This window comes from Rhinoraja longicauda, chromosome 7, assembly GCF_053455715.1.
Source record: "Rhinoraja longicauda isolate Sanriku21f chromosome 7, sRhiLon1.1, whole genome shotgun sequence".
NCBI classification, from domain to species: domain Eukaryota; kingdom Metazoa; phylum Chordata; class Chondrichthyes; order Rajiformes; family Arhynchobatidae; genus Rhinoraja; species Rhinoraja longicauda.
The window spans coordinates 68,341,691-68,369,425 of NC_135959.1; the positions used below are offsets into that span (position 1 = coordinate 68,341,691).

General features: G+C 38.9%; 1 protein-coding gene across 1 annotated transcript in view; it reads right to left on the bottom strand.

Annotated features, from left to right (window-relative positions):
• The window catches only part of cep126 (centrosomal protein 126), a 71,823-nt gene that overhangs the window by 23,588 nt on the left and 20,500 nt on the right, over positions 1-27,735 (bottom strand). Inside the window, exons 3-6 of the mRNA XM_078403155.1 lie at positions 19,449-19,600; positions 16,190-16,301; positions 13,481-13,688; positions 1,040-3,278 (exon numbers count right to left, since the gene is read on the bottom strand). Coding sequence (XP_078259281.1) covers positions 1,040-3,278; positions 13,481-13,688; positions 16,190-16,301; positions 19,449-19,600 — 2,711 coding nt within the window. The remainder of the gene's footprint in view (positions 1-1,039; positions 3,279-13,480; positions 13,689-16,189; positions 16,302-19,448; positions 19,601-27,735) is intronic.

Below are 27,735 nucleotides of genomic sequence, written 5' to 3' on the forward strand. Positions count from 1 at the left end.
AGAGGGATGGAAGGGTGGAGGGAGGGGGGAGGGATTGGGGGAGGGAGGGATGGAGGGAAGGAGGGAGGGATGGAGGGAGGGGGGGAGTTAGGGGGGAGGGGTGAGGGAGGTGGGGAGGGAGGGGGGAGGGAGTTGGGGAGGGATGGGGAGGAGGGGGGAGGGAGTGGGGATGGAGGGGGGATGAAGGGGTTGAGGGGGGAAGGGGGACCTCCCCTTTTCCCAGTACCCCTCTTTCCCCCACCACCAAGCCCCCTCCGCAATGACCCCTGTTGTCCCCCTCCCCAGTCCCCCTTCGTGGATGGGGGACCGAGCTCAGGGGTGACCGCGCTTTTGCGGTTGCAGCTCCTAGACTGTGGAACAGCATCCCTCTCCCCATCAGAACTGCCCCCTCCATCCACTCCTTTAAGTCCAGGCTCAAAACCTATTTCTACTCCCTAGCGTTTGAGGCTCATTGAGGAGGTGCTGTGAACTGTTTGCGTGCCACTGTATATTTCATTTTTTTCCTTAGTACCTAATCAGATGTACAGCACTTTGGTCAACGTGGGTTGTTTTTAAATGTGCTATACAAATAAAATTGACTTGACTTGACCAAGTGCTTCTCATAAAAAAATGTAAATTTGTAAAGAGTAGACACCCAATAGCAGCTGCTTGTCCATTGTGACGTCACACGCTTTTCGCAACAATGTAGCAGCCATCTCACAGGGGCATTGTGACATCATAATCTGAAGACCTTCAATAAATCCACACCACAGCGCCCCCTATAATTTAGGGGGGGGGAGCGCTTTAAAACCTCTGTAACTTAAAAAACATGCGACCGAATTAAATAAAAAACAATTTTCCAGCAGATAACCGCGTGGTGATTAAGGCGGTGCAAAAATCGTGGCGCTACGGTTCACCGTTTTGACGAAATCAGAGAAACCGCTGTTACGCGCATACATATATATATAACACAAGATCTGAGTTTTAGTAGTATAAGATAGATAATATAGATTTTTTTTAAAAATTCCTTCACAAATATTGGATGTTAATAATTTCTTACCAGTTGTAATATCCCTTTGTACGAAGGCATCACGCACACCGTGCCAAAGCAGTGCAATTTGTTCATACGTTGGTGTGGAATCCAAACGTATAGTGTTCTCTCCATAACCCATGTCTTGTTTGGTGCCATTGGTTACATTTGCTTCTTGTGTAGCATTGATTGAATAGGTTTCTTTATTAGCAATTTCATATGAGCGGACTGAATAGGAGGAAGGAAATTCTGTGATATTAAAATACCTATTTCTTGAAGAATGTACCTGAGGCTGAAGGCCTGAGATTGTTGCATGTTCAATGTCTTTATCTAATGGCTTGCTTTTCATCGGTGTGTTGGAACATATGTCAACAACATGCACCGGATGCATCTGTGATTGGCAATTGCTATTATAATTGATAGATATTCTTTGAGGCTGCTTGCTGTCATTTGGTGGTTTGGGTGGTGGGTGGGGCACCATGATTTTACCCTGAGATATTATTATTTCACTGCCGGATGCCGGTTTGATTATGGTGCCTTTCCTGCATTTGCTTCCCATACCAGAAAAAACTTTAGCTGAATGGGGTCTTTTAACCATTTTGTTTTGCCCGTTTCCTCCTGAAGATTTTTCAGGTTCAGTAATATTATTTCTTGCATTCATTTTGTGATCTATGTTTCTAGTTCCTGGCACTGTCCAAGACTGTTTAGTAAAATGATAATCAGATGACACATCTGAAAATATTCCATTAGTCGCAGAAACAGTTTCTGAAATTGCAGGCTCTCCGATTGTGATGTTTCTCTGGGTTTCATTCAACTCATGGCCAGATAGGTCATAATTTGCAGCAATCTTTTGATCTATGTTCCATTTTGATTCTTTGTTATTGTTCACATTTGACTGAACATTAACAATATGACCATTATTTGGAAAATTGGATGATTGTAATTTAGTCTGATTTGTTAATCCTGAATTTTTAACGTCTGTTGTACTTCCCGCTTCATCTCCAATAGTTTCATCTTCCCCCTTCTTAAAATGGTTGATTTGGTCAATCTCATCCAGCCATCTCAGCTTTTTCTTTGTTGTTTTTTTATCAGTTTCCACTTGTTTCATTTTTTTAAGCTCCACGCTATCTCTGATTGAGGATGCAATGTGAATACTGAGCACATTATTGGCAGATAATGGAGATTTGTTTTTACCATTTCCATACTTTGATACTTTCTTAAGTATCCCCTTCAAAAATTTGATTTTGTTTTCTTGGATAGAATTCTTGTTAACTTTTAATTTGCTACTGGACATTGACGAATATGTTATTGGTTCATTTTCTTTTCCTTCTGTGATATTAATTCCAGAATCAGATTCAGATGAATGAAATGTTGCTTGAGACGAAACAGGATTCTGACTGGCTGCTACAGAATCATGGCTGATTTTGACTTTAAGATTATATTTGTTGAATGAAGTTTGGTTTTGTTCAGTTTCACTGTAATTTTCAGTGTTTTGGTTCAAAGTGAGAAGAGAATGAGGAGATTTACTAGTTGTACTAACACATGTCATTTGGTGTGCTTGTTGGATTTTTTTACTATCTTTTATACTGTCAGTTTTTTCTCTGCCACGATTCATTTGTGACACCTGACTTAAGGCTAAAGAGATAGGCGTTGCTGAAGGCAGTTTTGATGGATGAATTGATGCAGGCTCTCTGCGGTGCTCAAATTCGAATCCGTCCTTCACTCCTGAAGGTTGTGTTGTTTCTCTGGGTGTTGGATCTGGTGAGGACCAGGCAATGCAAGGAGTCTTTGCAGAATGAGCAGACTGGCCCATCGGACATTCAGAAGAGTCCATGGACGTTGGATGCCTTTGTACTGAGTGGAAATTACTATATGATTCTTCATGTTGATTGCTGTTTTTACATTTGGTTGAATATACATTTTGATGTATTTCAGTAGAAGAAACAGAGGTTAAGTCAAGGCATTTAGATTCAGTACTTTTGGAAGCAAATGTGTGTTGCTTGTCAGTCAAATATTCTTCGATAGTTGAAACTTCAGTTCCATTTGTTATTGCAATCTCAGGAGAAGAAATAGGAGTCCTGCCATTATCCAGGTTATTAATCCAGGCACTTATATGTGCTGCTTTTAGAGGATAAAACTCTTTTTTACCAGAGGCAATAAAATGTTTCAAAGATGATGTGTGTACAGCATTTTGTTCCTCAATTTCTAGGCTGTCAAGGCTCGATAAGCTTTGAGTCTGATTAAGTTGATTGATTTCATTTTGGAATTCCTGAGAAATTCAAACATGCAGTTTATTTTTTTTACAAAGAAAAATGGTCCCAAAGCCTTATCTATAAAACAAAATCACCTTTCTTCACTAAATTTACTTAAACTAATTAATTATGTGTAACTATTTAACAGCTGTTCAACAAAGATGACTATTTCTTCGGTCCAAAATATTGAAAAAGCGTTTGAAGGAAAAGTGGAAGCCTGAAGTGGCTTAGGCCTCCGAACACAGCAAAGAAAACAGACAATTATTCATTGATTTGTTGTGTCCAAACTGACTATGGTAAATTGGCTTCAGAACATTGCTCTTCAGCAATTCATGTATTGAAAAGGGGTTTGTTTTGGGGCAGCTATATAAATTACATATTTGCAATGTCAGTTCAAATTTAGACCATTTTAACTTCAATTGTTGTGATATGTTCCCACTACTGGGTTCTTCTAATCAATGTTTTAGATTCTTCAAAATGCCTGGTAATATATTCATCTGATAAATAAATATGTATTGTTTGAAAATAAATGGTACAATAATTCTGTTTATTCCCTGTCAACTCTAACCAATTCCAACCATTATAACTATTTTCATATATCACTATTCCTTGACATATCTATTTCCCTGCTGCTCCTTTTACAAACTTTACCCATAAATAGTTTTTTGAAATATTTTAATTGCTACCCAACAAAGCAATTAATGTAGATAGAGTAGTGTAAGAAGCCAAAGGTACTGGTAAATCAGAAAATAAAAACACTATGCATTCTTCATTCAACTTGCATTGTAAGTTATCCTTTACTAACTTCCATTTTAGTTGTAGTTACAACAGTAATATTGTTTATTACTTGCAAAGTTGAGGCTATGGTATGTTTCTTTGGTATATGCAGGTATGTTTCTTTTTCCATTTTTCTTATCCCTTCAGCTCTAATTGCTCCCATAACTTATGTGGTATTTAAGGTTGGTCAAAAATTCCGTTTTTAAATAAAATAATGTTTTTTTGATAGTTGGAGATTTCAAAAGACTCAAGAAGCTTTGGCAAGAAGGCTGAGCAGAGGGAGGCAAGAGATAAAACTACAGTCTGCTGTTTCTTAGGAGTGATTGTTGCACTTTTTCTTTCTCTTGGTTTTAGTACAGTGGTGACTGCAGGTAGACTGTCGCAGTTACTCATGCAGGATGTGAGAAGTCAGTGCTCGGAGACTCTAGTTAGAAGGGCAGTCAGGGGATTCTGTGGCAGCAATCAAAACTCTGGGATGGTGTTTTCCTCCCAAGTGCCAGGGTCCAGATGTTTTGGAGCAGCTGCACAACATTCTCAAGGGGAGGATGAGCAGCCAGAGGTTGTCGTGCCCATTGGCACAAACGACATAGGTAGGAAAAGGGATGTGGTCCTGCAAAGTGAATATAGGGAGTTTGGCAAAAGGTTAAAAAACAGGAGCTCCAGGTTGGTGATTACTTCCAGTCTCACATGCTATCCAGGGTCGGAACAGGAATATAGGGCAGATGAATATGTGGCCGAGGAGTTCATGCAGGGGGCAGGGATTCAGATTATTGGACAATTGGTATCTCTTCTGGTCAGAGATGACCTGTACAAGAAAGATGGGTTGCACCTGAACTGAAGGTGAACCAATATCCTGGCAGGCAGGATTGCGAGTGCAACATAATGAAAGTTCAGTCGGCAAAATAAGCAGGAACACAGCGCAAAGCAAGGAAAGATTGTTGGATTGACTTGCATTATGTTAATGCGTGAGGCCTGATGGGGAGGGGGGATGAACGGAACATGGATAGGTGCATGCGACTGGGACTTTATAGCCATTATGGAAACCTGGCTAAGAGACTGGTTGCTTAATGTTCCAGGTACAGATGTAACAGGAGAGATAGAGGTGAGGGTAACAGAGAAGGGATGTTGCTTTATTGATTAAGGAGAATGTCACAGCAGAAGTCTGAGATGACATTTCTGATGGGTTGTCCAGTGAGACTATGTGGGTGGAATTGAGAAATAAAAAGGGGATCACCTTGTTGGGAATGTACTGTAGGCTCCCAAATACAGCAAATAATCCAGGAGATTGCAGACAGCTGCAAGACTAATAAGGTTGTCATAGTAGGAGATTTTAACCTTCCCAAAATAGACTGGGACTGTCACAGTGCCAAGAGCTTAGACGGGATAGAATTTGTCAAATGTGTTCAGGAAAATTTCCTCAGGCAACATGTAGATGGCAAACCTTGATCTACTCTTAAGAAATTGGGATGGGCAAATGATTGAGATGTCCGTGGGTGAGACTTTTGGGACCACTGTTCTATTAGCTTTAAAATAGTTATAGATATAGATAATAGATAAAGACAGGGTGGGCCCACAAGTTAAAATTCTGAATTGGGGCGAGGCCAACATTGATGGTATTAGAGTCAGGAACATACTCAAGTTGATTGGAGTGCGTTGTTTGCTGGCAAAGGAATGTCTGGAAAGTGGGATGCTTTTAAAAATGTGATGACAAAAGTTCAAGGCACGTATGTTCCTGTTAGAGTGAAGGGCATTTGAGAAGGGCTATTTAAGAAGGGCTGCAAGGAAAAGCCTGTGAACTATTGACCAGTGAGCCTAATAACCACTGACCAATGGCAATATCATCCGTGGTGATGAAGTGATTTGAGTGGTTGGTTATAGTGCCTATCAACTCCTAACTCAGCATGAACCTGGAACCACTACTACTTGCCTACTGCCACAATAGAACAATGAAGGATGCAATCTCATTGGTTCTCCACTATGTACTGGACCACTTGGACAATAAAAATACATACGTCAGGTTGTTGTTCATAGACACAGTTCGGCATTCAACACCATCATTCCCTCCAAACTTGTTACCAAGCTTAGGGAACAGGGTCTCTGTGCATCCCTTTGCAACTGGATCCTCAACTTCCTCATGATCAGAACACCAATCAGTATGAATTGGCAACAACACTTCCTCCTCGATAACCATCAGAACAGATGCACCTAAAGAAGGATCTCGACCCGAAACGTCACCCATTCCTTCTCTCCCGAGATGCTGCCTGACCTGCTGAGTTACTCCAGCATTTTGTGAATAAATCGATGCACCTATAAGGCTGTGCTTGGCCTCTGCTCTACAAACTCTATACCCATGACTGTATAGCCGGACATAGTTTCAACTACATCTTCCCTGACCATTGTTGGATGAATTATGGATAACGATGGGTCAGAGTAGAGGAGGGAAATCGATCGTCAGATTGTATGTTGCCAGAACAACAACCTTCCTCTCAACATTAGTAAAACCATAGAACCGATTGTTGACTTCAGAAGAAGAAAACCGAGGATCCACAAACCTGGCTTTACCAATGTGTCATTGGTGGAGAGATATGGGCCAAACGTGGGCAGGTAGGACGAGTGTAGATGGAGCAGCTTGGTCGACAAGGGCAAGTTGGGCCAAAGAGCCTGTTTCTGTACTTTCTGAGTATATGACTCTCATGGCCTTGTACAAGCACTTATTTTATCAAATCCAAAGTAACATTCTTTATCTCTCTTTGCCCTGCCTGGCATTCCTACACACCTGTTATATCCTTTATTCATCTCCTGTTATTTTCTAGTTAGATTAGGTTTAACCTTATGAATTTTAGAAATTGCAACTAACCCACAACACAATCAAAAATCAAATAACTTGAAAAGTTGCATTGTTAATTGCACGTTAACACACAGGGATTTTACTGCACATTGTGAAAATAGTATTATTATGATTTTATTTCTAAATCCACAAAACCCAAAGAGCATAACAACCATTAAGTGCTTGTTTAAAAGTAATCAGTGGTCAAATGGGTTGCCCAAGCATGGTCCATACTTAAAAATTAACCTCTTTCAAATTCTCTTAATATTTAAACGTGACTCTAAAAATATAATATGTAGTGTCAAAGGTTAATGGTCGGAATGTTATATGGCGTCACTAAAAATTTAACATTGAATTATTGGACTAACAGGCAGAGGTTTGGATCATTGATCTAGAACGCAAGTTCAAAGTCCACCACAAAGTAGATGAGAAATCAGATTCAAGAAATCAAGTAACATATGGACTGATATATAAAGAACAAGTCTCAGTATAACGTTAATTCCTGGATTATCATAAAGACTCATCTGGTTCATTAATGTTTTTCAGAAAAGGAAACCTGCCTTACTTAACTGGTCTGCCTGATACGTGACACCAGATCAACCATTTAGATTGACTGCCTCTTTAGTCGAATGCCAGTTAGGAATAGCCCTGCCAGTGATTTGCAAATTGTATTAATACATTCAAAATAAATGCATGCAACATAATTCAGTTTTTCTTTTCTGTTATTTTTTAAAGTTAGCATTTGCTTAAATGGAGAAAACCTCCGATGGTTTTGAAGTTAGAACGTATACAAAAAAATAGTTATTAAAGCATTCATGGAATCTTTTCCTTTTTACATATCTGGAGAAGCTTTTACAGTCATTTTTCATATTCCCAGCAAGCTTTCTTTTATGCTCTTTTTCCCCCTCTTAATTATCCCCTTTGTCCTCCTCTGTTGAATTCTAAATTGCTCCCAGTCCTCCAGTTTGCTGTTTCCTCTGGCCAATTTATATGCCTCTTCCTTGGATTTAATATGTATACGGTATGTAGAACATTTTCGCTGTTGGAAGGTTGACTATGTAGCAAGGGTCTTCAAATGCAGGAAAATTACATCAGGCAAAGGTGCACATTCTTGACAATATGGGTGTAATCTACTGCTCCCTGAAATGCAGGGAAGCTCGCAATCATCAAACTGCTTACACCCACCACCTTATCATTACCAGGAAAAATATGAACTCTGTTCTCCATACAACAGGAGTTTCTGTGACCTCTCTACTGGGGAATCTTCAGCCAGGAAGGATCATAGGAGGCAGTTTTTACCAACTAACCCCATTAGCTCCGTGAGCAAGATGGTTTTGGTCATTTCCAGTGGCTGTAGCTATGCTTCTGTGGCAGGCAACTCCAGCCACCACGTGAAAAATAAAGGACATTTCCTGAGATACTGGTCTTCAGCGAAGTGCAGGAATGAGAACTGCCATCAGCTACTTTTTGTGGTTGGAGTTTAGAGCCTTCTCTACATGATCCCTTGCATTGCACCATTCTCTTCCTCATTGGGCCTTATGCCTTCTATATCATGATCCATAGCATTTGGCATGCTCAACAAACCACAAATGTCTGATACCCATGCAGTATCTTAACATTCCAGTTACAAACTCTGTTTCTACAATTTTTCAAAATTTTAATATCTCCAACTGCAACGTGATCTCCAAAAATGTCTGGATGTAACTGATGATGTGGGTGGGTTAAGCTTCTTAATGCTAAATCTTGGATTTCATATGCATATTTAACACAGTTGCCTTCAGCTCATTGACGGTTCAAATTAGCACCAACAGTGTTGCAGAAGGATATGTGTCATCGGATGACTACTCTACAAGCATGGTTTGTTTGTAAAGGCTCTTGCTGTTGCACTATCCAATTACTGGAAGTGTGAATAATGCCTAAAATATGCTTCAATGACTAGCTCACAAAATTTGAAATATTTCACTGACTCGAGCTTTAAACGAAAAGTGATAGTATTAGCCCAATTTTTCTGTGAACTACATTCTTGGGATCTCATTACATTGGCCACACCCAATACAATATTGTAAACTTCTTTACTCTGAAGATTTGCATCAATCTCATCTCATCTGAAGTATTTGTTACTTTTAATAGTTGTCAAACATAATTTTACAAACAGCATTTTCTCATGTTGCCAAAAAGAAAGTGTGACTGTGACCATAAATGAGATCTGCAGCAGGAGGTAATTGTCTACGAAAGTAGTGTAAACCCAGTGCTTGTTGAAGAAAAAACAACTTGACACTGCTACATGTAAGATTAGGACCATCTGTCTGGAAATAGATTCTTATCAAAAATTTACTACACCTACTGGTTCTTGTGAAGGATGTTCACAATAAAACAATGGACATTTTGACAAGTTTATAAAGGTAGTTATATTGATTTCAGTGAAAGGAAACTTACAGTGAATTCATGCATGCAACTAGAAGACTTTTTTTTTTCTATATCGGGAATAAAGAGCCAACTCTTTGTTCATAGATGTTTCACATCTACACCCTTTTTTAATACTGTGTTCTTAACAGTAAATCATAATTTCTAAACCCTGTTTTAAATATGAAATATTCCTGCATACTAAAGAATCAACACAGTTGAATGTTAGCGACAAATAAAAAGTATTGCCTGTGATGTCTGTAAACGATTGAACAAGTTGCAAAATGGAATTCAGTGGGCCAGACTATGCCCGACTGGGCTTGCTAGCCCATGGTTCCTACATGCCCACACTTTCCCAGCTCCACTCTGGATTTGCTGATCCGTGTCTTCCTTTGCCAACTGAAGTTGGGATTCTGATTCACTGCAATTTTGCTCCTGTTTACTCATATAAATACTTGGTAGACACAAAATGCTGGAGTAATTCAGCGGGTCAGGCAACACCTCGGGAGTGAAGGAATGGGTGACGTTTCGGGTCGAGACCCTTCCTCAGACTTCTTCAGTCTGAAGAAGGGTCTCGACCCGAAACATCACCCATTTCTTCTCGCCCGAGATGCTGCCTGACCCGCTGAGTTACTCCAGCATTTTGTGTCTACCTTCGATTTAAACCAGCATCTGCAGTTTTTTTCCTATAAATACTTGGAATCATTTGTATAAAATAGTGTAAACATAGAGTAAATGGGATCAGGAAGGTTTATAATGAATCCCTTATACTCTCTCAAACAGAGTTTGTTGTCTCTTCAAATGGCACATCCTTCAGATGCTGCAGTGATATTTCTAGTACAATTATTTACAGCCTCAAGAATCTGGATTGGATCATATTTTGCATGTTTCAATAACTATAACTCTGAAAAATAGGTGGGGCTTCGTGCAATGGATAAAAGTTCTACTTGTCACTATTATCAGAAAGAGGCAAATTCAACCTATACATGCTTCAGCTAATATCTTAATCTTCATCGCTGTCTTTATGTATATACTGTCCTTATCTGTAAAGTACACTTTATTAAGTGTATATAAATCTATAATGATCTATAAAGTACACTGTATAGAGTGCATATAAATCTATATCGATCTATGTAGTTCTGGCAAGTGGGGAGATACACTGGCCCACGTCAGGAGCGAGTTGTAACACAGGTTTAAGACTATAAATGCCTCATGGCATTGCATCAATTAAAATCACTCTTTCCACCACCACCCCTCCATTGACAATAATATTCTCCCACATTAAACAGGACTGAGGGGAACAATAGCAACCATTTCTTGGGGAAAATAATTAAAAGCATCTTGCAAATGTGAATCTCTCAATGACTGAGCTGCGTAATTCCTGAAGAATATAATCTTCTGACTGGGCCAATGTCAGATGGTCATCAGAGATCCTCTATTTGACAATGATCTCTGTCGTGGTTCACTAATGGATCCAGAATGACACATTAATTCAATCCTGGACCCACAAATCCATCCTCAGGTACAAGAAAATGCAAATGCTGATTTACAAAAAATAACACAAGGTGCTGGACTAATGTAGCGGGTCAGTCAGCATCTCCGGAAGATGTGGAAAGGCAACATTTTGAGTTGGAATCCTTCTTCAGATTGAAGTGATAGGAGTCAAAAAAGGGAAGTTGTTGAGGGTGAGGATAAATTCTGCCAGGGGGAGGAGAGTGTTGGTGGAGGATTGGGTCTCTGTTCAAGGATGGACCTGAGGGCCCTGAGACCTTCCTGGTGGGGAAAAGAGGTGTAGAAGGACTGGACGTCCATGGTAATGATGAGGCCATGGAGTCTAGGAATTGAAAGTTAGTGAAGTGATCATTCCTCAGAAATTGCCCACTAACAAGATTGCCAACCCTTCCTTTTCCATTCATTCTCTTTCCAGCTTCATGGCAAGCTATTTCTCTTTAAAATCAAGCTTCATTTTAAGATTTTAGCTTCACAGAAAGTTGTTGATACTTTGCTCTTCTCAGCTCTTAATTTCTATGTTTGCTTTTGTGTGATTTGCTTTCAATGTATATTTGTAGTATTTTGTTTGACTGCTACAGGATCTTTGTTTTGTAAATTAAGAGATGGGTCCCCATACACCATGCCCAGATCTGTAGACTTCATGCCTGAGAATCATTTACTTTGGCGAGAACACAAGTGTCAGTGGAATGACTTTCCTACTTATGTGGAAGATCTTTTGGAGACATTGGGCTTTTTCTCTTCAGTGCGATAGATGTTGTTGGCAAGTTAATCCATGTTTCAAGTCCACTAAGAACTTAAGGGATAAGAAACATGTTGTGTGTTTAGATCTTGTTGATATTCTCTTTGTTCCATTTTTCTGAAAGTTGCATTATGTATTCATCATCAACGTTCACTGCTAAGAGCTATCCATCCATCCATCCATCCATCCATCCATCCATCCATCCATCCATCCATCCATCCATCCATCCATCCATCCATCCATCCATCCATCCATCCATCCATCCATCCATCTATCTATCTATCTGAAAATGCTCAACCATCTCTGGTGTCTTGGATGGAGCTGTTCCCAAACCTTGCTGTGATACATCCCAATAAAATGCTTTCTATGGCGCATCTGTAGAAGTTAGTTAGGGTTGTTAGGGACATGCCAAACTTCCTAAGCCTTCTAAAGAAGTTTGTGTGCTTTCTTGGCCATTGTTTCTTTGCGGCTGGTCCAGGACAAATTGCTGGTGATATTTATTCCAAAGAACTTGAAAATTTTGACCATCTCTTCCTTGGCGCCATCAATGCATACATGTATATACTGTTTTCCTTCCTGAAGTCAATGACAATCTCCTTTGTCTTGTTGATTTTGAGAGAGATGTTGTTATCTTGGCACCAGGTTACAAGATTCTCAATCTCCTTTCCGTAATCCATCTCGTCATTATTTGATATCTGACCCACTACAGTGGTGTCATCTGCACACTTATAAATTGAATTTAATTGGTATTTGGCTGCAGTCATGAGTATAGTAGGGGGCTGAGAATGTATCATTGGGGGACACCACCATTGAAGATTGTTGTAGAGAATGATTTGTCTTCTATCGTCTCTCATTGTGGTCTGTTGGTCAGGAAGTCGAGGACCCAGAGGGTAGTGCTGACTCCGAGTTCCACGAGTTTGGAGATGTGCTTGGTTGGGATATTTGGGGCAGTCAGCATGGCTTGTACGGGGGGAGTCATGGCGTACAAATTTGATTTGAGTTTGGTGAGGACTTAATAAAGATGATTGAGCATAGAATAGTTGATTTTGACTACATAGAATTCGGCAAGATCCCTTGTGATAGGCTGATCTAGAAGATTAAGATATATAGGATTTAGGATGACTTGGTAAAATGGATTCAGAATTGACTTGGCAATAGAAGCCAGAGGGTAGTGGTGGAGATGTATTTCTCTGACTGGAGGTCTGTGACCTCTGGTGTTTGGCAGGGATCAGAGTTGGGACCTCTGGTCTTTGGGATATATATATATAAATATATATATATATATAAATATATATATATAAATAAATGACTTGCTTGAAAATGTAGATGAGCAGATGTTTTTGTGCTATGAGCCTGGAATTTATTGCGTGAATGAGCAGAGGAGGCAGAAACTCACATCACATTTCAAGAGTAGTAGGAAGTGTATGGGAAGAACAGTGATCTGTAGGGTTTTCGATGTAATATTGGATTAGGCTGGCAGCTTCCTTTTGACTTGTGTGAACATAATGGGTCAAATAGGCTCCTGTCTTATAGATTTTCCATGATCCTTCATGCAGGCTGCAGAACAGATATTTTGGAATTGATCTCTTGAATATGTCATTCTTAGATTTCTCAGAGCAGATTCCTTTCATGCACATCTATCAGCAACTGCTCTCATCATAATGTACCTCAAGAGATTTAGATTAGTTCAAAGCTGCTGGTGAAGATTCATTGTTTAATTGTCCAGTCGGTGAACAGCACCTCCAGTACTTTTCATGTGGAGCAGTTATAAAAAAAGAGCAAGCAATATAAGGTTGTCTTGCTGCTTCATTACACTGAATGGGCCTGGTTCCATTCTGCATTACAATTCAATGCACATCTACAGAGTCTATCAAATTTAGCTCCACTTAATTCAATCTTCCCTAATTCTTTGTAATATTAAAAAGCTCATTTTGAAAGAAACCCATGAACTTGCACTGTACCTGTAAACTATTCAGTTGTTGCTCTCCCAGGAGACGCTGTGTCTCCTGCAGCTCCTGCTGAAAGCGTAACCGACTGTTTTTCAAATTTACACCACTTTTCTCTTGCATAAGCTGGGCATAAGCCTTAGCCGCTGAAAGTTGGCTCTTGTAGTGGTAAACATTTGTCGCTTGCCTGTGAGTTGGTGGTTTTGGAGATAAACTAGTGGTCCTAGAAATGCAATTCCAAAGAAATTATTTGCAAGACTATTCTTTCTACACTCTAGTCAGAATTTTAGTTCTGGAATCTAAATTAATGGTTTAATTCAACTTAGTTAAAATATCAATATTAGAGACAAGGCACATTATAAATCATACTTTGCTCACCATAACAGATCATTGAAAACATGATCAAATACTGTATAATGCATGCCAAAGTAGCAGTATAGTGGAATTTAGTTAATATGGCTTTTTCAGGGAGCTGCATATCAGTGACATAGTAACACGCGGTGGGTAGAATGCAGGATAGATGCCTTCTTCCATCCATACAATGTGAAGCATTTTTGTAAAAATAACAAGATTTATTCTATAAAGAATGGTTGTGAAATGTAATTTGGTGCAAAACATCAAAACACAAAAGCATTCAATTTTATACATATTTACAGCATGAATACTACTTACATTCCCTCACCTTTCTTACATTTGCATGCCCCCAGTTTACTATAATCAACAAATGAACAACCATCCCAGACTATGAGCAACACCACATATTCATCAATACCGTCTGGGGTCTGTTGTGACATGCACATGTGTACCATAGCTGTATCCATGCCCCAAAAAACCCTGTAAATTGGGAGATGTTGAGAATCCATACACTCATCATCAGTCCAGCCCACCTGCAAAAGAAATACCCTTACACCTAAAATACCTTCATCAACCATAAGGGCCTATTGGGCACTGTGTTTTAAAATATTTATTAATATGACAACTTTGATTTGTGGAAATCAAAGGAAAACTGCAGATATCTTTAAAATGCTGGAAATTCTCAGTCAATATTTTGGGTCAATGACCGTTTATTAGACCTTTGACCTGTAACCTATTACAGACATTTTATATTTTCTCTCCACTCTCTCTCTAAGCATCTTAGAACATTTTTCTTCTTACATTTTTGGTTCTGATGAAAGGTCCTTGACCTAAAACATCAATTCTGTTTCTTATCCTGCTGATGTTACTTGACCAGCTGTGTGCTTCCAGCATTTTTTGCTTTTGCTTTGGCATTTTCAGCATTTGTTGGTTTTTGTTTCAAATATAAATCTTCTACTTGTTTCCAGAATATTTGGATCTGTCATAATTGGTCCAAACTTTTAGAAACCTGGATCTGCTCACATAACTGGTATGAATCTGTTGAACATTTCTGAGATTATACATTGTTTCACTATATATAAAACTGCAGGTTCCTTTGGTTAAATAACTCATCTAAGCTCCCTTTCATAATTTGTTTATTTGCTTCTTCTTAGATGTTACCTGTTCACAGTTGGTTTAAAAAAAGCCAATTTTATTGCAAGGTTGAGAGTTCATAATTTGTGGTTGAAAAGGAATACCAGAAGGCATAAGGCAGTTGCTCAGAAAAATGATTTAAAAAATGATAAGAAATCGGAACACTTAAATAACACACTATTCTCGGTGGAATTTTAGTGAAAATTACTACTGCAAAAAAGATTTACATTAATGCTGTCATGCTCCTAACTAAGCAAAATTATGTTTTATGGGCTCAAAATACAAAACTTTAAAATAAATACATGACATAGGTTTAAGGTGAAGGGGAAAAGATGTAATAGGAATCTGACGGGTAACTTTTTCACACAAAGGGTGGTGGATGTATGAAACACGCTGTCAGAAGAAGTCATTGGGACAGAAACTATCCCAACGTTTAAGAAGCAATTAGACAGGTAGGGGGTTTGGGGGGATATGGACCAAATGCTGGCAGGTGGGACTAGCGCAGCTGGAACATGTTGGCCGGTGTGGGCAAGTTGGGCCGAAGGGCCTGTTTCCACACTGTATCACTCTATGACTCTCTGAATACTGAAGTATCTATGCATCCTGTTCTAATTATTCCCTCCCATTCATTTCAGCTGAAGTAAACACTAGATCTTCACCTCACAATAATCTGAATATTATTATAAGTAAGGAACTGAGTGGGGAAATATTTGTGAAATCATTATCCCCACCAGCCTTTCCCCAAAATATGCTTTGAATGAATGAATAGAACTAATTTATCACAAATTATAAAGTAGTAACATAGTAAGTTTTATATATGCACAAACCATAAAAGGAACAGTGCGATAGATTTTGACTGTTTTTCTTCTCAAACAGGATGATAAATTCAGTTTTAACTATTTTTGAAAAATGAAAAGCTGACCACAAATCATTAATTTCCACAGAATACTGTATTTTGAACATACAAAAACCTCAAATTCCACTCCTAATTAGATACTCATTTAGTAACTTGGGAAAGGAGTCAATTTTCAAACCATTGTTTTTATGGGGCTTTAAAGCACTTCTTTCATTCTGTTGAGAAGAAAAATAATGAATAAATTGTTGACTATGTTAAGACAGCCCAATCTTAAAATAGTGTTCTATCACAGAACTTTAAACAATTTGCTTAATATGGCTTACGCTTTTCAATGTTCTAATATCTTAGGACATTCCAATTGACAAAATGAAAACTCATACCCTGTGAAGACTGTGGGCTTTGCAACAGCAGATGATGGAGAAGTTGACATATAAAATGAACCACGAATCTGTTCAAGAGCTTCATCTAATTGAATGGATTGTTTTCTATGGCCTCGAGAAAAAACAGAAAAAAAGTGGAACATTAGGCCATAAATGTAGGCTTCAATAATATTATTATTATTACTGTTGATGCTCCTGGTAAATTAGAAGGAATATTGGTATTAATGTAAGGGAATAGCAACTGAGCTATTGATTTTAAGTAAATAGCTCAAATTTCATTTTTTTAAATAATATTCTGAAATATTTACTCATTTGATGATAAGATTTTGCAATAATCTGTTGTGTTTTGTAGCACTCTAATTAATCATGAACTTTGATGGTTAAAGAGATGCATCAAATTGAATTTCCACATGTCTAATGGTGGGAAGAAACATCATGATATGGATAGAGGTTGGCGTAGTAATAAGAAACAGAGGGTAGGCATAATTTGAAAAAGTGGAAGGTTACATGAATGGAAGAAATATGGCAGAAATGGATTTTAAAAAGCATTTTCCATAGACCATGCAGAGAGAATGATTTCCAATTTTTCAGTTCATGATAAATTTCAAGGCAGAGCAAGTTAATTCTGTGTAGGAAAGAACTGCAGATGCTGGTTTAAATCGAAGTTAGAGACAAAATGCTGGAGTAACTCAACGGGACAGGCAGCATCTCTGGCGAGAAGGAATGGGTGACGTTTTGGGTCGAAACCCTTCTTCAGACAAATTAATTCTGTGATGAATTCTGTGAACCAAATTGGAAAAAAAATGTACCTGAATGCAAATTTGGGTTCTAATATGCAAAGCTGTTGAGGCAATAGTACAGAGTCACCAATAATATTGTTTTGCATTAATTCTCTTACATTACATTCAAGACTAATTTTATGGATATATTAATACTACAAATGGGGTAAAACAGATGTTAGAATTGGCCTGCTTTATGTTATTAAGCTTTTGGGACAAGGTAAACTAGCAATAGGATTGAAAATGAGGTTAAAGATTTATGCCTAGATGGGGAATGCAGCAGCAGTCTGACAACTATTTTAGTTGTGGGCCCTCTTCTGCAAATTAGTAACACGTGAGATCTAAGTCCTCTGTGCTTCTGAAAGAGTATAATTTAAAAACATTCTGTTCAGACCTAGGCTTTGTCAGGAAGCTATGGATGACTATTGGTGGAGTTTGGTGGATTGGGGTGTCGAGTTTAATTTATCAAAGTAGATAACCGAGTGGAGTTTGAGTGGGAATGATTGGGGCTAGGAAGAGAGTCTGACTCATAGGTCATGGCTAGAAGTAGGTGTAGCTGGGAGCTGTGATCACAGGTGTGGAACCTCAGAGGATTGAAAGGTTTGTGGTTGGAACATCGGATGGATGGGTAACTTTGAATTTGGCAAAGAAACATTCATAAGGTCCAGGAGGCTAGACATCAAAGTGCCAGTAATCGGGAACATCAATGCCTTTTTGGGGTGTTGCAGAAACAATTGTTAAATACAAGAATGGGATATCCATCCAATATTAACCCAGGACAACATAGATTAATTTCCCTTGTAATACTTTAGAAGTAGCATTACATGAGGAAATGTTGTGGGAATTATGTCAGTAAAGGTGAATCACTTTGAGAAATGTTCAGTTGATTTTTTGGTGTGACACAAAATACCCTGGAAATGTCAATGTTGGATTTTATTCTGTGCAGTCATTTTTCAATCATTGCTGGGAAATGTTTTATGTTATTAAATTTTTGAGCCATAATGTACAGGAGTTAATTATTGAAGACATGATTAGATCTGAAGTGCTTTGGAAGGCCAGCACCAAATTATTGCATTTTTCCTTCAATCTGCGCATTATAGCTCAAGGGACAAACTTTGTCAGAAAATGAAAAATAAAATCAAAGTGCTGGATATACTCAGCAGGTCAGGCTGCACCTGTGGGAAGACAAACAGAGCTAAAGACCCTTTGAGATTGTTTCTATTTTTGATTTCCAGCATTTGCAGTTTATTTGATTTACAAATCTGTCACTATAGCTCCACCTACTGGCAAAGATATGTCATCAATTAGGATGAGTCAGTGCTCTTTTAAAGAACACCAGAACTTGGATAGCAAAGCATTGTGTTTGTGCACCATGCAAACTACTTCCGCTAAAAGCTGAAATGTAACTAAAGCAAACCTAAAATATAACTAAAGCTAAGAGACCATGCAAGCTGCAAGAAATCAGCAATTCACGGTCTTTTCATATTGTTTCTGCCAAGTGTTTCATGTGATAATATATTCCAAGCATGCTAGGAGGAATCTAACAGCATGCAGCATAGTCCTGGATGCTATTTCTATAATCTTTAATGGTGCAGGTGCGGTCCATGTTGTCTGTTGACCATTCATGTAGAAATTGGTTTTCACAGTGCCCATGACATCTGTTTATGCTTGACTTTAAGGAAGTTGGTCTGAGCACATCCCAGGCCAGTGTTAGACAACAACTTTGCCTGGTCCCTGTTAACAATTTATTGACTTTCCCCTCAGCATCCATCCCACTCCATTCCAACTTATGAAAACACTTTTCTGTTCCAATTGAATGAGTCCATACTTTTATTTTCCCAAGTTTTTCCTTCATTGAACTTTGCTTTATACCTCTACATAAGGCAGTTAAGGTTATCTCATTACACCCAACTACCTCACTCAATAGTAACAAACTCATAGTTCTTTAATCCCAGAATATCATTATTGGGTTCTCCCTTACTCTCTCTGAATTACTCTCTCTCCTCATTCAAGAAAACTCTTTCTACCTTTTGTTCTCCACATCCCATTCCATCATTCTTTCCTTTTCCTCATTTGTAGTTCAATGCAATCCACCGTTTTGCTAAAAAGAGATGTGACTGATTGCTGAAGTAAATGCAACTGCTTCAGAGGCAGGTATTCCTGCTCTACTGTCTTATATGCTGTACAAGACAAAGCAGGGCTTGAGGAGGAATGGCATTGAGGACTTCAGTTTGAACTTTGTTAATATCTGGTCTGTGAATCTGCAGACACTACATTAAAAAACAGGCTGCTGCATGAACATCGGTAATCCCATGAACAGTAAGAATGCCTGCTACTCTGAATCTAAGTATTCTATGAATACTTAAAAGAATAATTAAGAATTTAAGAAAACCTACTGTAAGTATTCTACAGATAAATAAAAAAAGACTAAATTTACTACTCAAATCTAACAGGTTATTCAGAATAAATTTATTTCTAACCAATTATATGTTGCCTGCGTTGTGATGAGAGGAGATGGGCTCTTTGAAATCTCTCAGTTGCATCTTGTTGCTTCAGTTTTCGCTCTTGAAGTACCTCCTCCCTAAATCTTTGTTCTTTTTCCTCATCTTCTCTGCACTTCTCCTCAAGGGCTCTGTAAGCAATACAAAATTCTGCAAGGGTAATGTAGTAATGATTTACGGAGAACCTATAGAAAGATAACACACAACAGACACTGTGAAAAATTTAATATAGTGCTTTTGATTAAAGTTAAATTTTTTTTCTATTTTTGAGAAGATCAATCACCCAACTGCTTGAGAGCGTGAATGCATGAGTTAAAAAACATTTATTCAGCCATGATTCTTAAAGCATATGTTGCATTATTCAATGTACAAAATAAGCAGGTTGCCAATAAACTGGGGATAAAAAGGCTGTTTTGTGGTCTTTAAAATGATGACATTTTTTGATGCAGTGGATGCTAAGAGATTGTTTTCACTTGTGGAGAAAAGCATAACTTGAAACCATTTTGAAATGATGTCAAAACATCAAAGAAATCCAATAAATGCAGATAAATGATCATCCCAAAAAATATGCAGCCCATTACCATTGGGATTGGCAGTCGTGAATAATATAAATGCATTCAAAACGAGACTAATAAAGCTTATGATGGGGAAGATAGAGGTTCATGTTAACAGGTTGAGATGAGCAAAAATGGAAGGACCTCATGTGGAGAATAAATACTAGCTAAATTTTATACGTAATCTAGGTAAAAGTATTCCCACATAAAGTCATGATGTGTCTCATGCATTTCATCAATTCTTTAACAACCATATTCATTTTGAGTGTTTTAAAGGACAATGAAAATAAGCCTTGAACAGGAATTTAGTCTCTCGTGGAAATAATTTTCTGTCCTTTTCTCCACCCTGCTCCCAAACTGGGGCATCCATGTTAAGATGTGCCAAGCAAATGATATCATCATATAAGTGTCTAAAGTAAATAAAAAGTATTCACTTTCTAACAACATTATATGGAAAAAGGCAGAAACTATCAGTGATTTTGTATTATTTTAATATGTTGCTAACAAATTCATCAATCAATTTTGCACTGGTAAAATTGTGCTATAAATAACATTGGCCTGAGCAATTTCAACCATACTTTGTAAAATCATGAAAGACTTTTTGTTGATTGCTGTTGTGACCAACCGTAAGGCCAAATGGAAATCATTTATTGGAAACTTTATCTGTTACTTGGGCATTTCTCAGCTGGAAAATGAAAAGTTGGTAATTTAAAATTGAATATCACCTTGGTCACCCCGTAGACTTGCAAGCAAAGATAATAGAGATGGACCACTCCGTCAAAATCACGTATACTGAAGTGTAGTACACAATGGAGCGGAACGTCCGCCATTTTAGTTAGCAAAACCCGCCGTTCGCAATCAGTGACATCAAACTTATTTCCAGAATTCCTAATATTGTGAATAAAATAACTATGAACACATGTCAAGATATTTTTTCATTCTTTTCATTCTATATTAGTGTAATAAAATGTAATTATACATACCTACACTGATACAGAAGTGCTAGCTTTGGACATGAATAATGTACATTGCTACCATAGTTTAGTTTTGAATTTAACATATAATTGATAGGGTCGGTGCAATATAGTGCCAACTCCTACTTTTGTGAAAAGTGAGTCACAATTCTTACCCACTAACCTACAACCTGTAAAAATTTCATATTTAAATTCAGCCGATAAGTTGGTCAAATAACATAGGCACCTTCTTGTTTTTTTTGTGATTTATGGATTTTTCAAATGTGAATATCTCATAACGACACGTTTGTGGGTTAGAAGTATATTGCACCAACCCCCTCAATTTTAAATCATTCAAAAATGAACTTCATAAACAAGGATAACACTTTTATTTCTGTCATGGTAAGATTTACATCATTTTGTGTGCGATACATACAGGGTTGCACTGTTTCGCATATCAGCTAACCAATGAAAAGATCAGGTCCCGATTTATACCAGCTCTTCACCTCCCCCCCCTTGTCTGAAGAAGGGTCCCAACCTGAAACATCACCCATCCTTTTTCTCCAGAGATGCTGCCTGACCCAGTGATTAACTCCACCACTGTGTCCATTTGAATTGGATTCATGCTTCTGTACCACGTCAGGCAGCATTGGTCATTTTGGTGGCTGTCAAGGGTTTTTAACTAATTAATTCACCAATTCAAATTTTCTTGGCTATAAGTATAAAGTTAAATGTCTTTTCAATTATATTTTAGATACTGTAGAGTTCTATTGTTTGCAAATGCCTAATCTCTGCTTCCATGACTTTTTAAAATAAAACAAAGAGATACAGCTCGTGGAGGTGAAATTAAAATGAACAGAGAAAGCAAAGAAGAACAGTTCATTAAATATGATCAATTGGCCTGATACAGACAGGGTGGATTCTAGTGCAAATATTCAATCAGTAACATCCAAAGTTTAAAGATCACGAAGCAGCAACTCTTCAAGAAATAGTTATAAATGTCAACTGTCAACTTATCCAAGAAGTTGAGCAAAAATAATTGTTTGCAAACATTTTATATACGAAGAAATCACAGAGAGTTGTGAACACTGCCCAGTCTAGCACACAGAATCTGCTTGCTAAAATGGCGTTGAAATTTACCCATGATCTACTATGGTTTTAAGGGTTGAGTGGTCTATCTTGCTCCTCGATTATCTTTGCTTGCAAGCCACATCTGATGCAATTTTCAGACATGCCTGTAATAGTAAATGCCTGTAATATGCAAATCAGAACACTTTGTTGCAGACATCGTGTGATACGGAGGAAACAATTTGTCAAGGCTCATCCACACAGGACATGTGTGATTTTGAAAATTTATTTGCAATTAAAATTATCTGTCCCACTGCTGAGAAAGAAGGGAATTAACCTTTTAAACCTAGCCAATAATGAAAATGGCTAATTTAAGTAGTAAAACAAAAGAGGTTAGCATATGAGTTAACATATGATGAGCGTTTCATGGCACTGGGCCTCTACTCGCTGGAGTTTAGAAGCATAAGGGGGAACCTTATAGAAACTTACCAAATAGTGAAAGGCATGGATACAGTCCGTGTGGAGAGGATGTTTCCACAAGTGGAAAAGTCTAGGACCAGATGTTATAGCCTCAGAATAAAAGAACGTTCCTTTAGGAAGGGGATGAGGAGCAATTTTGTTCATCAGAGGTTGGTGAATCTGTGGAATTCATTGCCACAAAAGGCTGTGGAGGCCGTCAATGGATATGTTTAATGCAGAGATAGATAGATTCGTGATTGGTATGCGTGTCAGGGGTTATGGGGAGAAGGTAGGAGAATGGGGTTGAGAGGATGAGATGATGGAACGACGTAGTAGATTTGATGGGAAAAATAGCCTAATTCTGAACTTTAGCCATTTACGAACTTAGGTATAAATTACCAACTTGTTAAACAGAAATAATCAAAATTAAGAAAAAAATAAAATAACAGGGACCTCACCAATAGAGATAATCCTTGTTACCGCTGGTACCATAAGGATATCTGTGATGCACTGACATACTAAGCTCTACTTGTGGACAAATTTCATTCACTTCGAGATGAATGCTGATTGCCAAGACAAATTCAAGAACAACATAGGCACATAAATGTCATGATTGTTTTTTAAGTAATGAAAAATAAGTAGATCTTTTTTACTTTTATAACAATTGATCCAGCATACACCGTCTCCCACAGCTGAACAAAGGTTTAGCAGAATATCAACCAGTTGCCACTGACATTTAAAGGAAACATCAACTGTAAAATAAGACACATAGTGCTGGAGTAACTCAGCAGCTCGGTCAGCATCTCTGGAGAATACAGATAGAACTTAACTACAGTGCCCTCCATAATTTGGGACAAAGACCCATCATTTATTTATTTGCCTCTCTACTCCACAATTTGAGATTTGTAATAGAATAAAAATCACATGTAGTTAAAGTGCACATTGTCAGATTTTAATAAAGGCCATTTTTAAACATTTTGGTTTCACCATGTAGAAGTTACAGCAGTTTTGAAACATAGTTATCCCATTTCAGGGCACCACAATGTTTGGGACACAGCAATGTCATGTAAATGAAAGCAGCCATGTTAAGTATTTTGTTGCATATCTTTTGCATGCAATGACTGCTTGAAGTCTGAGATTCATGGACATCACCAGTTGCTGGATGTCTTCTCTGGTGATGCTCTGCCAGGCCTGTATTGCAGCCATCTTTAGCTTATGCTTGTTTTGGGGGTTAGTCCCCTTTAGTTTTCTCTTCAGCATATAAAAGGCAAGCTCAATTGGGTTCAGATTGGGTGATTGACTTGGCCACTCAGGAATTGACCATTTTTTAGCTTTGAAAAACTCCTTTGTTGCTTTAGCAGTATGTTTGGGATCATTGTCTTGCTGTCGAATGAACCGCCGCACAATGAGTTTTGAGGCATTTGTTTGAACTTGAGCAGATAGGATGTGTCTATACACTTCAGAATTCATAATGTTACTACCATCAGCTATTGTATCATCAAAGAAGATAAGTGAGCCAGTACCTTCAGCAGGCATACATGCCCAGAAGGGGCGTGGCTGTGTTCTGCAGCTGCGGCTCACCGGCAGTCTCTCTGTCTTTTTTTTTTTTTTTGTCTATTGTCATCGTTTAATGTATGTTTTGTTCTATTTTTAACTCTGTGTATGTGGGGGGGGGGGGTGGTGGGGGGGTGGGGGAAACCTTTTTTCTAATCTCCTCCTCAACGGAGATGCGACCTTTACCGTGTCGTATCTCCGTTCGCGCTACGGCCTAACATCGTGGAGTCGGCGGCCTCCAGCTGGGATTGACCTTGAAGACTCCGGTCACAGGGCCTGGACTTACCATCTCGGAGGCTTCGGCCGTGGGCCCTGCAGACTGCAACATCGGGAGCTCGCAGGTCCCTGGCTGGCGACCGGTTTTTGGGAGCTCCAGCCGTAGCAGCTTCGACCGCCCGAAGCGTGAGGTACGATCGACCCGCTCGCAGGCCCTTCATCGCCCTGCGTGGCTCGGCCGCGGCACTTTCCATCGCCCGGTGGGGGCTTAGGACTTTCATCGGCCTGCTCGGCTCGGCCCTGGGACTTTCCATCGCCCGGTGGGGGCTTCAAAAAGTTGGGAGCCTCGATCACCTCGTGGCACCACGGGAGAAGAATGAGGAGGAGATAAGACTTTTCTTTGCCTTCCATCACAGTGAGGGTGTGCCTAGAGCAATCACTGTGATGGCTGTTTGTGTAAAAAATTGTATCTGTGTGTCCTGTGCTTTTTGTTGTCTACTGCCGGACCCTGACGTGAGAGGATGCTGGCGCTGTTTATTCATCTGTCCACAAGACCTTTTTCCAGAACTGTGGTTGCTCTTTTAAGTACTTCTTGGCAAACTGTAACCTGGCCATCCTATTTTTGCGGCGAACCAGTGGTTTGCATCTTGCAGTGTAGTTACTGTATTTCTGTTCATGAAGTCTTCTGCTGACAGTGGTCATTAACTAATCCACACCTGATTCCTGAAGAGTGTTTCTGATCTATCGGACAGGTGTTTGGGGATTTTTCTTTATTATAGAGAGAATTCTTCTGTCATCAGCGGTGGAGGTCTTGGCCTGCCAGTCCCTTTGCGATTAGTGAACTCACCAGTGCTCTCTTTCTTCTTAATGATGTTCCAAACAGTTGATTTTGGTAAGCCTAAGGTTTGGCTGATGTCTCTAACAGTTTTATTCTTGTTTCTCAGTCTCATAATGGCTTCTTTGACTTTCATTGGCGCAACTTTTGTCCTCATGTTGATAAATAGCAATAAAAGTTTCCAAAGATGTTGGAAAGACTGGAGGAAAGACAAGATGTTGAGAGCTCTCTTATACTTGCATTAATGAGGCATTTAGACACACCTGAGGAATTGCAAACACCTGTGAAGCCATGTGTCCCAAACATTGTGGTGCCCTGAAATGGGAGGGGACTATGTATAAACACAGCTGTAATGGTGAAACCAAAATGTATAAAAATGTCCTTTATTAAAATATGACAATGTGCACCTTAACCACATGCGATTTTTTCTATTACAAATTTCAAATTGTGGAGTACAGAGGCAAATAAATGATGGGTCTTTGTCGCAAACATTATGGAGGGCACTGTACGTTCTCCAGAGATGCTCCCTGACCTGTTGAATTACTACAGTACTTTGTGTCATTTTTTGTAAATCAGCATCTGTAGTTCCTGGTGTCTACATCAACTATAAAATGATTGTTTTTGGTTTATATCTTCTAGTTCTTACTGCCTTTCTATGTTTTGTGCAATTTCCATACCTATTTTAAAATTTCATAAGTTTACAGCTACTGCAATGATATTAATGGCAGGTACTGAAATAATTTTCTATGCTAATTGTCAGTAGGTGAGTGATGGTAATTTGGTAAATTGACCACTGGTTGGAACTGGTGGTACAATATATTTGTAGATTTTAATATACACAAAAACCGGCAAGTTTGTATGGTTATTTTAAACCCTGCGTACAGCTCTAGTGATTCTGACATTAACCTTCCCATCATCAGGATCTTTAGTGCAACATCTAAAAGGCTGTCCAATTAATTTGTAGAACAACTAGGCATCTTCTCCAGCCTCTTGAATATGGCTTTTTGAGGACAATTAGGGATGACCAATAAATGCTGGCCTCGTCACAGACTACCAGTAAAACAACAAATTAAATAGAAGTGTGAAATAACTGAAAGTAGGCTCAGCTGATTTTTAGTACAATGGTGCAGCTTGTTAGTATTTCACAGCACCAGAGACTGGTGTTCAATCCTAACCTCGGGTCCTATTGGTGTGGAGTTTGTACTTTGCCCATCCAGGTTTCTCTGGTTTCTTCCCACAACCCAAATACGTGCACATTGGTAGATTAATTGTCCACTACAAGTTGCCCCTATTGTGTAGGTGATTGATCAAATCTGGAAGGGAAGTAATGAGAAGGCAGGAAGAATAAAATCAAAACTGGATTAATGTAGAAGTAGAACAAATGGGTGTTTGATCGTCAGCGTAGACTTAGTGCGCCACAGGACTATTTTCCATTTGTATCTCTATGATTTTGGCTAGTCTGTACTGGAGCACTGTGTGCAATTCTGGACGCTGCCTCAAGTTAGAAACCAACATAATTAAGGACCTTTTTCACTCCGGTGGGCTCCTGTCGAGCAAAGATCCAAAGCTTGAAACATATACCAGCAGATTTAGGAACGGCTTCTTTTCTTCTATTATTAGACATCTGAACAGTTCTCTTATAAACAAGGGAGTAGTTCCAATCTCCCAACCTACCTCATTGCGGACATCGTACATTTTCTCTGGAATTGTAATGCTTCAATGCTGAAAATTATATTCTACATTCTGCTATTTCTCTCTTTGCTCGACCTGTTGCACTTGTATAGGGCTTGATTTTATCCGTGCATAGTATGTTATCTGATTTAATTGGTGAGCACACAAGCAAAACCTTTTCATTGCAGCTCAAGTTACTTGATGATAATAATCCAAACCAAATGAAACTCTAGAAAGGATGTGATTTAGTTATAGAGATAGTGCAGGAAAGATTCATGAGGATGTTGCCTGGCTGGAGAGCTCGCGTTATGATGAGAGATTAGGGTAGGATGGGATTGGTTTCCCTGGAGTAATGTGATTGAAGTAAATAAATTGACGAGTGGCATTGATAGTGTAATTAGCCAGTGTATTTCCCACAGTATGGTGTCTAAAATTAGAGAGAATAGGTTTAAGGTGGAGGGAGGAGGTTTAAAAGGAATCAGATGTATTTGTTTTACATAAAGAATGGTCAGTAAAAGGAATGAGCTGCCATAGGAGGCAGTGGAGGCAGGAACAACATCTCAGGCAACTGAGCAAGATGGAGAAATATGGGATTAATGCAGGTAAGTGGAATTCGTATATATTGGTGTGATGGTCATCATAGACACAGTTGGCAGAAGAGCATGTTTCTTTGGGCAGGCACGGTGGCGCAGCGGTAGAGTTGCTGCCTTACAGCACTTGCAGTGCAGGAGACCCAGGTTCGATCCCGACTACGGGTGCTGTCTGTACTGAGTTTGTACGTTCTCCCCGTGACGCTGGTTTTTCTCCGAAATCTTCGGTTTCCTCCCACACTCTAAAGACGTACAGGTTTGTAGGTAAGTTGGCTTGGTAAATGTAAAAATTGTCCCTAGTGTGTGTAGGATAGTGTTAATATGCGGAGATCACTGGTCGGCATGGACCCGGTGGGCCGAAAGTGA